The sequence below is a fragment of the Homarus americanus genome, unplaced genomic scaffold, assembly GCF_018991925.1.
Source record: "Homarus americanus isolate GMGI-L3 unplaced genomic scaffold, GMGI_Hamer_2.0 scaffold5217, whole genome shotgun sequence".
In the NCBI taxonomy this organism is placed as follows: domain Eukaryota; kingdom Metazoa; phylum Arthropoda; class Malacostraca; order Decapoda; family Nephropidae; genus Homarus; species Homarus americanus.
Window position 1 is genome coordinate 162,916 of NW_024741176.1, and position 14,585 is coordinate 177,500.

Consider the following 14,585-nt stretch of genomic DNA (forward strand, 5'->3'; position numbering starts at 1 on the left):
TATAACTCGGAATTCATATAACTCGGAATTCATATAACTCGGAATTCATATAACTCGGAATTCATATAACTCGGAATTTAATAGAAGATTGTTTAGACCTCACTTAAAATCTCATGTCACTTAACACTTATAATTCAAAATTCTAAAGAGAATAATTATAAAATAGTTGGGTTAAATTATCTTAGAAGAGTGTCACTTAAAACGCACATAGTATAAATATAAAGAGGGGATTTAGTGACTTTATTTTACACAATTCTCTAAAAATCCCTTAAATTAACTCTGAAATCCCCTTAACCTGCCTTAAAATAATTCCTAAACCAAAGTTGTAAAATTAATAGGAAATTGGTTTGTATTTGTGTCTGGCACCCATTACCACACCAGCTGGCACCCATTACCACACCAGCTGGCACCCATTACCACACCAGCTGGCACCCATTACCACACCAGCTGGCACCCATACCACACCAGCTGGCACCCACACACACCAGCTGGCACCTGACACACACCAGCTGGCACCTGCCACACCAGCTGGCACCCACACCACACCAGCTGGCACCCACACCACACCAGCTGGCACCTGCACACACCAGTTGGCACCCACACACACCAGCTGGCACCCAGCACACACCAGCTGGCACCTGTTACTACACCAGCTGGCACCCATACCACACCAGCTGGCACCCATTACCACACACCAGCTGGCACCCACACACCAGCTGGCACCCATTACCACACACCAGCTGGCACTCCATTACCACACCAGCTGCACCCACACACACCAGCTGGCACCCACACACACCAGCTGGCACCCGTTACCACACCAGCTGGCACCCACCACACCAGCTGGCACCCACACACCAGCTGGCACCCATTTCACCACACCAGCTGGCACCCACACACACCAGCTGGCACCCATTACCACACCAGCTGGCACCCATTACCACACCAGCTGGCACCCACACCACACCAGCTGGCACCCATTACCACACCAGCTGGCACCCATTACCACACCAGCTGGCACCCATTACCACACCAGCTGGCACCCATTACCACACCAGCTGGCACCCATTACCACACCAGCTGGCACCCATTACCACACCAGCTGGCACCCATTACCACACCAGCTGGCACCCATTACCACACCAGCTGGCACCCGTTACCACACCAGCTGGCACTCATTACTCTTAAACTACCTGACATCTTTATTTCCAATCAAAAAGGTAAAGGGATTCGGTTCCTAATCCAACATTTTCAAAGTTACATCCAAATCTAATATCTCCAACACCACCTGGTATCCAATCTCCAATCATACTGATAAAAAAAGATTCGTTTCCTAATCCTACTTCGTCAGCTAGACATCCCATCTCGTTTTCTCTGACACTCAAATTCTAATCCTTGCACAAAGTGAAACCCAATAGTTAGGCCTCAGTGATTGGTACAGCGGCCCTCCCACGGTCTACCAATCAAGGAAATGATTCGTGGGCCAAACAACAACAACAACAACTGTGGCTGAACCTGGATTAAAGCAGACTTCGTGAGGCGATTTGATTGGTCTGCCTCTACGAACGACGACACACTGCATGGAATTCTTACATATATACCAGGTACTTTGCAATGCTATTTACTCGCCTCCTGTAAATTTCCTATGATAACTTTTGGTGTGTTTTTCGGTTATACTGGATGTACTGGAGTAGCTAAATATGATAATTTCCAATTCCGAAAAAAAAAGTGTTTCCGGTCCAAAAATTCGATAAATCTTTGATAATCTAGATTTTCTCTTATAATCTCAATGCCAATAAGTGTCTATCTATCTATCTATCTATCTATCTTTAAATGTATTTATTCTCCCATTCTTCTTGCTATAAATACACAACTTACATGAAGCATATCGTTAATGCATCCAAAAAGTTAATTCCTTTGAAACAGTGTCTTCAGGTGTCTTCAGGTGAACACACAAAGTCTTCCTCCTTGAACTTCCGGCAAAAATATTCTCCTTCTGACACTGTTCTCACCTTTGACCTTCATTCGTGACCTTGACCCCCTTGGTGTAGGGACTTTGAGCTTAATTTTGACTCTGCGATGGTGTAGGTGAAGGTGATATGTTGTGAAATTACCCGAGTCAGTATATGAGTTAGATGAATCAGTATATGAGTTAGCTGAGTCAATATATGGGTTAGTCGAGTCAATATATGAGTTATTGAGTCAGAATATTGAGTTGTGAGTCAGTATATTAAGAGACCTGAGTCAGTATATGAGTTACCCGAGTCAGTTAATGAGTTATCCGAGTCAGTATATAAGATGCTTGAATCAAAACACGAGTTACCCTGAATCCACAACACGAGTTACCCTGAATCAACACACGACTTACGCCCCTGACAAGCCTTTGAAGTCTGAGATTCGATTTTACTGAAGTTCCGCCCTCACCGTCTCTCTTCAGGCTGCACCACCACGTAATAATTTCACTAAATACTAAAGTAATTAAATGCCTTCAACAACTACCTACGCTCACCACAAACTTTCTCAAATAATAATAAGAAAGAACGACGCAAATAATAATAAACTTCCTGACCATTGATTTAAGAAATTAGTGAAATATAAATAAACACACACACACACACACACACACACACACACACACACACACACACACACACACACACACACATGACCCTATATCTCCACCATCTCACCACTTCCACCCACCCCCTCCCTCCTCAAAGGTCAACACGGTAATGTTACTCCACCAACATTCCAGTATTAATGCATTCCAGTGATGTATCGCGATTCCCGAATGATTCCAACAAACTTATCTTAGGATGGAAGAGGGTGAAGTGGGAGGGAGGGGAGGAGGAGGTAGTGGAGGCAAACTCACACCTGCCTTCCTCTTAAGACACGTGTGGGCAAGAGGGTGTTATGCCAAGGGTGTTCTTAAGGGTGGTTCTCCTAGGTGGTGGAGGTGTGTTGGTGGGACGTACTGACGGGGGAAGGGGGGTGAGGTTCTTGTACGTAAGAGTAAAGGAGATTGTCAAAATCCCGTGTTGAAGTGTGGCTAAGATTTGCTCTGTGTGTGTGTGTGTCTGTGTGTGTGTGTGTGTGTGTGTGTGTGTGTGTGTGTGTGTGTGTGTGGTTTACTTTATTCCTTACTTTTCACTTTTTAAACTATTATATATTTTACTTCTTTTCCGGCTCCATATTTTTTCTACTTTTATTACATTATTTCACTTTTTTTTCGATTTTTCGTTATTTTTATCAACTGTTCACATTTCTCTCCTAATTTATACGATTTTTGTTCTCATTATTTTGCTTTACCTGTCCCCCTCATTTGACTTGGTTTTATTCTTCTCCTTTATCTGCCCATTTCCCTACCCCCCCTTCCCATTCCTAGGTAGAGGGAATTCTTAAGGGGGGCAGGGGGGGAGGAGGGCGAGTGACGTCATTAAGGCAGGAGACCTAATAATTGTCAAGTAAACTTCGTCGTAGCTCTCTGTCTCTCTCTCTCTCTCAGGTCACCCTCTCCAGCCCTTGCCTCTGTGATCAAGGGCTGTTAAGACGTCGACTCGAGGTGGCATTGTTCTTACACGCCTCTGTCATCATCACCACCACCGTCATCATCACCACCACTATCATCACCATTACTATCACAATCACTATCATTACCATTACCATTATCATCACAACTACTACCACAACCACCACCATCATCACCACCATATATATTCTCAGCATTATTATCTCCATCACCACCTGTATAATCATCACCAACATCACCATCATATCCATTAACTTCATCATCACCACCACCAGTTTCCTCACCACCATCAACACTGTCATTCAGTTTTATTGATAATTCGAAAGTTCTCTCTTAGAAATAACTCTAAGTACTATTTCAGCTTTGAGTTATCGATGGATCTCTCTCTCTCTCTCTCTCTCTCATTTTCTTGTCTCTTATCTCCCATTTCCCTTCTACTTCTCCTCATCTCCCCATCCTCTCCATCACACACCATCGTTGAGGCAATTTTCTAACCCTTCATTTTCTTGCCTCCCTTCAATCATCTCTCTCTCTCTCTCACTCTCCTTTTTTTCCCGTCTCCTCTCCCACTCCTCCCTCCCACTCACCCTCATTCACCGACAGAGGTATACTCCACCTGTCCCTTCGTTTCCCTACTCCATTTTCCTCTCTTCCTTCCTCTTTCTTCTTCTCTCTTTTCCCTTCCCTCCTCTGCCCCCTTCCCACTCCTTCTCTTTCCCTTTCCCACTCCTTCTCTCTCCTTCCCCCTCCCCCACCCAGTCTCCCTCCTCCCTCCCCACCCCCCTCTCTCTCCCTCCCTCCCCACTTACCGATAGAGGTAGGCTCCACCACGTAAACAGTCGTCGTAGCTTGCACTCTGCCTGACTTCTCCTCCACACTGTTGACATCAGAGTCAGGTAAGGCTCGTCCCTGAACCACGGTGAGTCGCTCCGGCTGCCCCTCACACCGATCACTGGCACACGGACCTGGAGGGCAAGGGTCGAGTCAGTAAGAGGTTAAGGGCAAGAGAGAGGCTGAGAGACATTAGAGAAAGACATGTAAGAGAGAGAGAGAGAGAGAGACCTGGACACTAAAGGGATGAGAGAGAGACGATGGAGAGACAGTAGAGGGGAGAGAAACAACTGAGAGACATTAAAAGTTGAGGAAAAGAAAGAGGAAGTAAAGAGAACGAGGAAAGAGAGGGAAAAGTGAGAAAAAATCCCTAGAGCAGGAAAAATAAACAAGAAAAGAAAGATGGAGAAGACGAGTGAAAGGCGACGCTAATGGAAGAGAGCAGATTTCAAAATAGATAAAAAGTGAGACAAATAAAGATAACCCGATAGAAAGACAGGAAAAACACAGGTAGGTAGACAGAGAAAATGACAGGTAGACAGACAAATAGACAGGTGTACAGACAGACAGACAGACAAATGTTAACTTTATAGTCTCATTACGGCGCTTTAACTGGGGGGTCTTAAACCGCGTAATATAGTTAGCATTTACGCTAGTCAGACACAGACAGACAGACAGCAGGAAAGACAACGACAAACAAACAGACACACAGGATAACATGTATATACTCCTACTGATTATTATGTTTTAGTCATTATTATGCATTACAAAATTATATGTTCATTATCATATCAATTATTATCATTATCACCATCATCACCATTATCACAACACCACTATTCATCACCATCATCAATTATCATTACCACCATTCACCATTATCACCATCAGTCATCATCATCATCATCACCATCAGTCATCATCACTATCACCATCATCACCATTATCACAACACGCTCACCTTAACGAAGCATAGCCACCTAAGACACACCTCCACCCAGACGAAAAAATACGGGGGGGGGGGGGGGGGGGGGGGGGGGAGGAGGGATGGAGAAGAGGGTTGGGGGACCATCACCCCTTTATGTTCCCTAATTTTCAAGGCGGATAAAAATACCATTCTTATTTCCCTAAGGATAAAATGTACTATAAATATGTACCCTCTTCTTCTTCCCCCTCCTCTTCCTCCTCTTCTTCCTCCTCTTCCTCTTCCTCTTCCTCACAAACCTCTCTCGAAAACCAGCTGGCAATGGTTGTAAAAAAAAATATATATATATAGTGTTGAAATTCTTGGTTTTCTTTAAATTTTGTCGATGGTGGAAATAAGAGTCCTCGAGTCTATGGTATGGATAGGGTTGAGGACTGTGCAGGGGGAGGAAGGAGGGGGGAGGAATGAGGTGAAAGGCATCTCTAGCTACCCAGACAGCTTCTTAGAAAGGGTTGAGAAGAGGGTTGGATATCACTGGTCACCTCTAATTTTCTGGATGAATAAAAAATAAATAAAAATAGGACCCTTGATCTCCCTAGTAAAAAACTCTAATAAAAAAAAAATATAGTCCACAAATACGGTTATGAGAATGAAAAGGCACTGAGGGGGTTAAAATCATCTGCACCTCTCAATTTCACAAGACGAAGACGATAATAGCACCTTGGGCAAAAAAAAAAAAGAGACAACAGAACCTTGAGGGTGAGGAAGGGGGACGGAGGGAGGAGGCAGGGCTGGGGACAGGGCGGGGCCAGGGCCCAGGAGCGGGAGCAGGGCGGGGAGTGGAGGCAGGGATGGGGGCGATGAAAAAGGTACCCAACTTGGTTCTAGAATAGGCTTAAATAAAGGACTGGAATGACTGGATAGGGGGTTGGAATGTATCTTAGAGCTAAATGAATTGGTGGCAGACAGAGGAGGAGGGGTGTTGGAGGGTGGGGAGAGGAGTAGTATTGGTGGGTGGGGGGAGAGAGAGAGAGAGAGGAGAGGATGTGCAAGGTAGTGAAGTGGGCAGGAAAGATGAGATGTACTGGGTGGGGAGGTTAATGGGAAGAAGGAGAGAGAGAGGGAAGGAGACAGGGAGGAGAGGGAGGTTAAAAAAAGAGAAAGAGAGAGAGGAGAAAAAGCGATAACAAGGAATAGGAATAATGTTGAATGTCAGAGGAAGACAAATGAGTAGGATGAGAGGGGAGAGGAAGAACTGCTTGGGGGAGAAGAGGGGAGAGGAGAAGAGAGGAGAGAGAAGAGAAAGGAGAGGAACTGCCTGGAAGAGAACCACTGTAAAAGCCTAATGGGAATATCTAACGGAGAGATGCCTTTTACGGCAGCTTTTTTTTCTGAGCATTCAATGAAATGAATATATTCAGGATATTTTTTTTTCCTCTCCTTCTCGACTGTAATTGAAATGAGGAAATGTTCTCTTTGGGTGGAAAAGATGGCGGGCTACGTGGTTAAAAAATAAAAAATAAAAATCCCAAGGTAATTTTAGTCTCGGAGTGATAGGTTGTGGAGAATTTATTCCTACACTACACAGGGACATTTATTATGACGACAATTTTGGGTGAATTTTGGAAGTTGATGATGTAACTGTATGATTTATTATTTGTTTTGTTTATTTTCATATTCTTTTTATTTTGCCTTGTGTGTGTGTGTGTGTGTGTGTGTGTGTGTGTGTGTGTGTGTGTGTGAATTATACCAGAGAAAGAAAGATCCACACACTGTTGAAGACGTCACCAAGACACAACATAACACACACACACACAACATAAGACACACACACACACACACACACACACACACACACACACACACACACACACACACACACACACTCACACACACACACCAGCACCCAAAACATTCTCCTTGTCTCATAATCTAAGGTCCTGGACTCGCTGCGTGTAACAACTTTAAGCTACGTCTTGTGTGGTGCTGTTATCACTACACCAAATCCCACAAAATATACGAGAGAAAAGTTCATGATCTACATACACAAGGAGGCTTATCATGGGAAGCTTTCTCAGGTTTACGGATACACTGTGTGGTGTGAGAGTAGGCCAGCTAGTAATGACCCCTAGTGGAGCCCTTATGAGGAGTCAGCTTGTGGTGGGTCTGATGCTATTGGCTATTGGTGAATTTACGAGGTTGGGGCAATAGAACACCATGGCTGAATCAAGACAGAGGGCGATACAGGTAATGCTAGTGTCTCTCTCGCTCATATGTGGACAATATCTGAGAGGACATAATGTCGTGGTTCCGTAATGTGTGATGGTTACGAGAGCTTGTTGCAAGGCACGTAACTCGCTCATGTTATTTCACCTGTAGTTGCCTCCTACGAAAAGGGATTCAATGGTATATGAAGACAGTATAATCAACTGTCGGGGTAAACGGTAAGCCAGCTGTAATGAACGAACCTCCAGTATTAAATTATTATGGAACAAAAGGTTGTTGTCTGGTGGTAAAGATCGTCTGGCAAAGGTCATTCAAACTACTACTAAGAGATTCACATTCAAGACTAAAGTTTTAAACACTCGTAAATCTCATTGGTAAAATATATTCCCTTTCCATGTTAAAGTGTTCAAGGAATATGAATAATTACTATATATCTGTCATAGCTACAGTATATTATCAAAAAGAAAGACAAGTTACGATTTATTTTAGGCTTTTAAAGTTGGTTTAGCTGGTGAGGTGAGGTGAGGCAGAGAGTTTTTCGGAGATAAAAGTGTACCGCCGATGGAAAGCTTTTGTTAACAATGGCACAACAATGATTGACTTTTATACTATTTCTTTTCGATGAGTGTTGTTCTTGGCCAACCCTTCACTCCTGAACTCTGTCTTACACAGTACTGGAGTTAAGAAGTTTCAAGTTAAGAGCGTTACTACCCACCGTCTTAACATAAATTATTCACTTTCATTTTTATTGTTGAGTTACAGTGGCATCCAATTTTAGCATTCTGGCACCCAAAAAGTAGGCACTGGAGGATTGGAGCACCCAGAAGAGGGCGTCAGTGTTGAACCATGCACATATATAATCACTGCACACGAGTAATAGATACACATTGCTTCAAGCCTGTTACTAAACACAAGTGTATCTTTACGCTGGTAATGTACGTCCTGCTGTACCAACACAAGGGTCACTCACCCCACACCGGTAGGTAACACGAGAGTACCAACTCAGGTTCAGCTAAAACTCACCGAAGCGAGATATGCAAGTTTGTCCAGGGTTGTGTGTGTGTGTGTGTGTCTCCCTCTTACACTGGCTACTGCTAAGGTCATCAGCACACACACACACACACACGCACACACTACATAACTCACCCTTGCAGATGAGTACATCACACTGGAAGTGGACCCTGTTAGAGGTGGGGAAGCGGAACATCCTGTCGAGCACCGCCTCGGCCGTGCCCGCCGTCTCGTTGTAAACAAACTGGCTGATCAAGTTTCCTTCTGGACACCTGCAAGAGAGAGGCTACATCAGTTATGTGTTTTAAGGGTCATTAACCAAATGCAACGAAATTCTGTACTCAGGGTGGTATGTATTGGGTAGTTTAGTAAATGCAACAAGTGCCAATCACCAGGTTTACGGCGTTCGGGTAGTCCAAATGTTACAAGTTCCTATCTTACTCAGGTTGTGGTCAGGGGTGAGAGGAGCAAAGACCGAGGTTATAGAAGAGGAATTTCAGGGTCAAGGAAATGGCTGTCATGGTAAATTGTACTTGAAACAATACAACAGAGACGGGATTAAGAATCTTAGCGGAAGACATGTTGATGTGATATATTACTACACTTTAACAAGTAAGTTATCAAGGTTAGTCAAGACACTAGAAATAATCAAGTGAAAATCGAACCATCAACCCCAGAACAAGAGGCTAGTGCTGTATCCACACGACCGCCGCACTTCTGTAGACGACTTAATACTGTTCAAAATTCTATCCCACTTTGTCGTGTGTAAGCCAGGTTGGACAATGGCCCTAACTTTGTAAGAGTGAACTATCTCACACAATGTGTTCTCATCTCTGCAGTCAAGAAGAAAATTTAACTTACGAACTCTCTCAGAATCCATCTTTATGCCAGAGCTTAAGTGAGCCTATAGTTCGACGCTTTCTCACAGGAGTTCAGAGAAATTCAAACTGACTTATCTTTTTTTAGGAATTCATCTTTGTAGCGTACTTGAAGTATGTTGTTTACATTTAACCTCACAACTCCGGGTACCGACAAGGGTATAACGAACACATCTTTCAACCGAACACATTTTTAACAGCATTAAACCTACGACATAACCCGAGTATTATTTTAATTCTCTAAGTTTCATCAGATGGATTTTTCTCGTAATGCATCAAATTATCTTAAGTCTCAGTATAAATATGGAGTCTCAGATAATTGTAGAGTAAATTTATCCCTCCCATCGAAATAACTCTCTTCAGGTAAATGACCAATATGGTGACGAAATTAGGTTGAGATTCTACCGTAACTACAAGTCATTCTTTCCTTCCCCTCAACCACTACCCTTCAACCACTACCCCCTCAACCACTACCCTTCAACCATCACCCCCTTCCAACCTAACCCTCCCCAATTACTGCCCCATTCAACCACTCACCTCATCTGCACCTCAACCATCCTGTCCACCCTTCCAATCCTACCCCTCCCCCACCTCTTACCCCCTAACCATTAACCACTCCCCCTCTCCCACAACACTACCCTCACCCACCACTACCCCTCACAACCCTCCCTCACACCAACCACTACACCCTTCTCCACCAACCCACTACACCTCTCCACCCCAACTACTATCCCTACCCCTCACCCACCAACCACTATCCACTTCCCCTTCTACCCACTACCCTCCTTCCACCAACCACTATCTACCCCTTCACCCACCAACCACTACCCACACTACCCCTCTCCCCCCTAACTCACTACCCACTGCCCTCACCTCCACCAACCCACTATCCACTACCCTCACCCCACCAACCACTACCCACACTACCCCCTCCACCCCACCAACCACACCCTCACCACACCAACCACTACACTACCCCTCACCCACCAGCCACTACCCACACTGCCCCCTCACCCCACCACTACCCACACTACCTCACCCCACCAGCCACTATCACACACTACCCCCTCACCCCAACCACTACCCCCACCCCTCCTCCACCAGCACTACCCACATTACCCCCTCACTCCACCAACCCTACCCACACTGCCCCCTCACCCCAGCCCACTATCCCTACCCCCTCACCCCACCAATCACTATCCACTACCCCCTCACCCCACCAATCACTACTCCACACTACCCCCTCACCCCACAATCCACTATCCACACTACCCCCTCACCCCACCAACCCCAGGAACTCAGAGTTAAGAGAAAAAATCCTCACAGATGCTTCTTTGTGAATCCGGGCTCCCTGGACCCTAACTGACTGACGGTGACAGTACCAGCGCCCGCGGATCCGATTTCAAGGAATCCGTCCTGTCAAAGGATTTGTTCCTTCTCCCTGAGCCTTGTTTTGAAGAATCTGCTGAGGCAGGATTTTCTCCTTTTGAAGTCCTTGAGGAGGTGTTGGAGGTGGTGGGAGGATGAGAGGAGGAGGAGGTGTTGAGGAGTGGTAGGAGGATGAGGAGGAGGGGAGTGGAGGAGGAGAATGGAGGAGGAGGAGGAGGTGGAGGAGGAGGGAGGAGGTGTTGAGGTGGTAGAGGAGGAGGAGGAGGAAGAAATGGAGGGTAGTAGTAGTAGTAGGAGGAGGAGGAGGTGGAGTGGTAGTAGTAGTGATAGTAGTAGGAGAGGGGTGTTGGAAGGAGGAGTGTTGGATGAGGGGGTAGAGGAGAAGGAGGAGGAAGAATAAAAGAAGAAGAGAAGAGGTAGGATGAGGAAGGGGGGGGTACGAGGAGGAGACGACAAGATATAGGGAGTAGGAAGAGGAAGGTTCAAAGGTCGACCTCCAAACATCTTTATATTTTGTTTGGAATTCTGATCCTTTGTTTGGTATTAACAACGATAGAAGTTAATAGTCAAACGTTAGGTTAGTTTCAGGGTGTTTAATAACATATCCAATAATACTATTTACCCGCACCCTTCATCTTCAAATATTTATCGTCAAAAAAAAATATATAAATATATATATATATATATATATATATATATATATATATATATATATATATATATATATATATATATATATATATATATATATATATATATATTAATATTGAAAACCCTTATTCGGGGTTATTTTTTTCCCCTTTGGCTGGAATAGAATATGTTAGCCGCCTCACTTACCCAGGGACCGACACTCCACATTGGCGAAAGACATTTACGTCAGGGTCAGTCCTCTCACGGGGAAAGTGATTCTCTCTCGCTTCTCCTCTCTCTCCTCCCTTTCCTATGTTCACGGTGACTCAAAGTACGCGATAGTGAGAGCAAAGATTCAGTCTCGGATCAGAGGCAACAATGAAAGGAAATCGCTTGGGAATGGCTGGCACGAGAGGGTGGAGGGAGGATGGTGAGGAAGAGGAGGGAGGAGGATGGTGAGGAGGAGGATGGAGGAGGATGGTGAGGAGGGAGGATGGTGAGGAGGAGATGGTGAGGAGGAGGATGGTGAGGAGGGAGGGAGGAGGATGGTGAGGGAGGATGGTGAGGGGAGGAGGGAGATGGTGAAGGGAGGAGGTGGGAGGAGGGGAGGTGAGGGAGAGAGGATGGTGAAGGAGAAGGGAGGGAGGATGGGAGGGAGGATGGTGGGGAGGGAGGATGGTGAGGGAGGAGGATGGTGAGGAGGAGGATGTTGAGGAATGGAGGATGGTGAGGGAAGTAGGGAGGATGGTGAGGGAGGAGAATGGTGAGGGTGAGGGAGGAGATTAGGAGGCATGGGAGAAAAATTCCAGATGAGGATATTGGAATCTACGGTAATCGTGGGAATTAAAATGTCTCCCCAAAATCGGGAGGGAGTCAGGCGGAGGGGGAGGTCAGGAGAAATGGAGGGGGAAGTCATGGGGAGGAGGGGGAGAGTCAATAGGAGGGTTGGAGAAAAAATTAAAAAATTTAGGATTAGGGAAAGGAGGAATAGATGGAAGAGGAGACGGAAGGGAGAAAAATATTAGAAGAGGTAGGAAGGATAAAGTGGAAGAAGACGTTCAAGGGAAGAAGAAGAAGAAAAAATACAGGAGGAAAAAAAGAAAGAAAGAATAGAAGTTTAAGTAGGAAGAATACGCTAAGGAGGAAAGAGCTAAGTCTGGCACCTCCCAGACACACACAGAGGGTGAACCAGCATTAAGGCAAACTTAGAACAATACTGGGGAGCAACGTTAACCTAATGAGCACAGGGGGCCAGGACTCACCGGGAGGAGGAGAAGAAGGAGGAGGAGGAGGAGGAGGCAGGTCATCTTAAGGTCCTGGAAGGTGGTGGGGGAATGTCAACCTAAGAGGGAAAGGGAGGAGGAGGAGGAGGAGGAGGAGGAGGAGAAGAGGACGACGATGACCTAGGAAGAAGAAGGAAAAATGGGAAGAGCAAAAGAGAGAAAAAGAGAAGGGGTTGATTTGAAAAACGCCACGTTTGCCTTTACCAATACACCCTCTACCCCCTCCTACCCTCCCCCCCTATTCAAGAATTTTATGACCCACTTAAGGCAGCACCCGGGGATACAGGGCACTTAGCAAACTACATCACGGGTTACCCTCCTCCTCCTCCTTCCTTACTTCCTTCCTTCCTTCCTCCTGCCTCCTCCAGCTCAGAGTCACACGATATTGAAAATTCAGTGAGAGAGAGAGAGGGAGGGGTCATCGTGTGTGCACTTGATGACGATTACCTCAGCTTGGTGGTGTGGGAGCTGGGGGGAGGTGGTGTGTGGGGTGGGGGCTGGTGTGGGGAGGGAGGGCTGGTGTGGGGTGGGGGCTGGTGTGGGGTTGGGGAGCTGGTGTGGGGGTTGGGGGAGGTGGGTGTGGGGTTGGGGGAGGTGGTGTGGGTGGGAGAGCCAGCGATGAGGAAGAGAAGGAAGGGGGGAAGAGCCTCTGTCATGCGCCAAGGTCAATGTTAAAATGATTGTCCAAACCAATGTGGATGATTAGAACGATGACACGTTCAATTTAAAGTATTAGAATGATTGCTTGTTCAATTTGAATGATTGGAATGATGTCGAGTCCAATAAGCAGGATTGGAATGAATGATGTCAGATCTAAAAGAAGTCTTCAAAAATGGAATGAGAATGACGTCAGATTCACAACATAACAGAATCACTTTACAAAATAGAACGATCACCTACGTCAATAATGAAGTGGGAGAGGTGGTAAGTTACCTGTGAATGTTAAGTCTTACATTCTGTGCCTCTCCGTAACCTAAAATTCCATAGCTGTTGTCAAATTATCTTATGAAACTTTGGGAACTTGAACCATTATCGAGAACTTATTTTAAATAGGTATTAACTTAACGTGGAAACTTTTTAGACTTAATATTTCTTTATGGCAATTTAGATAAAAAAAATTGCTTGATGGGGGTGACTCATGTAACCTTGTGATAAAGAGACGTGATGGAAATATTCAAAATAGTGTCAATTCTAATTCTAATACTGGCAATGGAATTTGAGTTTGAAATATGGGTTGTGGGTTGGTTACTGTATCCATAAATAAACGAATGGGATAACTTACAAGATTTATACACTTAGATATTAACTAAAGTCGAGTAAAATCAAATTAAATTGAGTTTTAGGCATCTCAACTTACTGCCTTTCCTGACCTGAAGAAAAAATAAATAAAAATGAAGGAGTTCTTTAACGTTTAAGTATCGGGGAAGTAAAGATTTTGTCCCAGGAACCAGCTGAACCGATCTTGATGTTAGATGAATCGTTTTTTTATGTTTTGTCAAGCGGTATAATGATGTCGACTTTGAACTTATGATATCAAACCTTAAAACATATATGTAAATAAATAATGAGTGTAAAAAAACTCTGTAAATAAATAAAGACTTACCCACGTTCATTAGTAAAAAATGTAAACAATGAAAGTAAAAAAAGTGTAAACAGACAAAGACTTACCCACGTTCATCAGTAAAAAAATGTAAGCAATGAATGTAAAAAAAAATAGGTAAATAGACGAAAACTCACCCACGGTCATCAGTAAGTGAGTGCAATTGTAGTTAGGGTTCCCCGAAGCTGAAGCAATTTTCACACGCATGGAGTGAGCCTCTGTCAGAGAAACAGGTATTAGGTATAAGTCAATAAACAAATCTCTACCTAATATTTGTTCACAT

General features: G+C 44.7%; 1 protein-coding gene across 1 annotated transcript in view; it reads right to left on the reverse strand.

Annotated features, from left to right (window-relative positions):
* The window catches only part of LOC121875604, a 63,127-nt gene that overhangs the window by 10,150 nt on the left and 38,392 nt on the right, over positions 1–14,585 (reverse strand). The window contains exons 4-7 of the mRNA XM_042380188.1: positions 14,440–14,520; positions 14,060–14,072; positions 8,658–8,794; positions 4,339–4,494 (exon numbers count right to left, since the gene is read on the reverse strand). Coding sequence (XP_042236122.1) covers positions 4,339–4,494; positions 8,658–8,794; positions 14,060–14,072; positions 14,440–14,520 — 387 coding nt within the window. The remainder of the gene's footprint in view (positions 1–4,338; positions 4,495–8,657; positions 8,795–14,059; positions 14,073–14,439; positions 14,521–14,585) is intronic.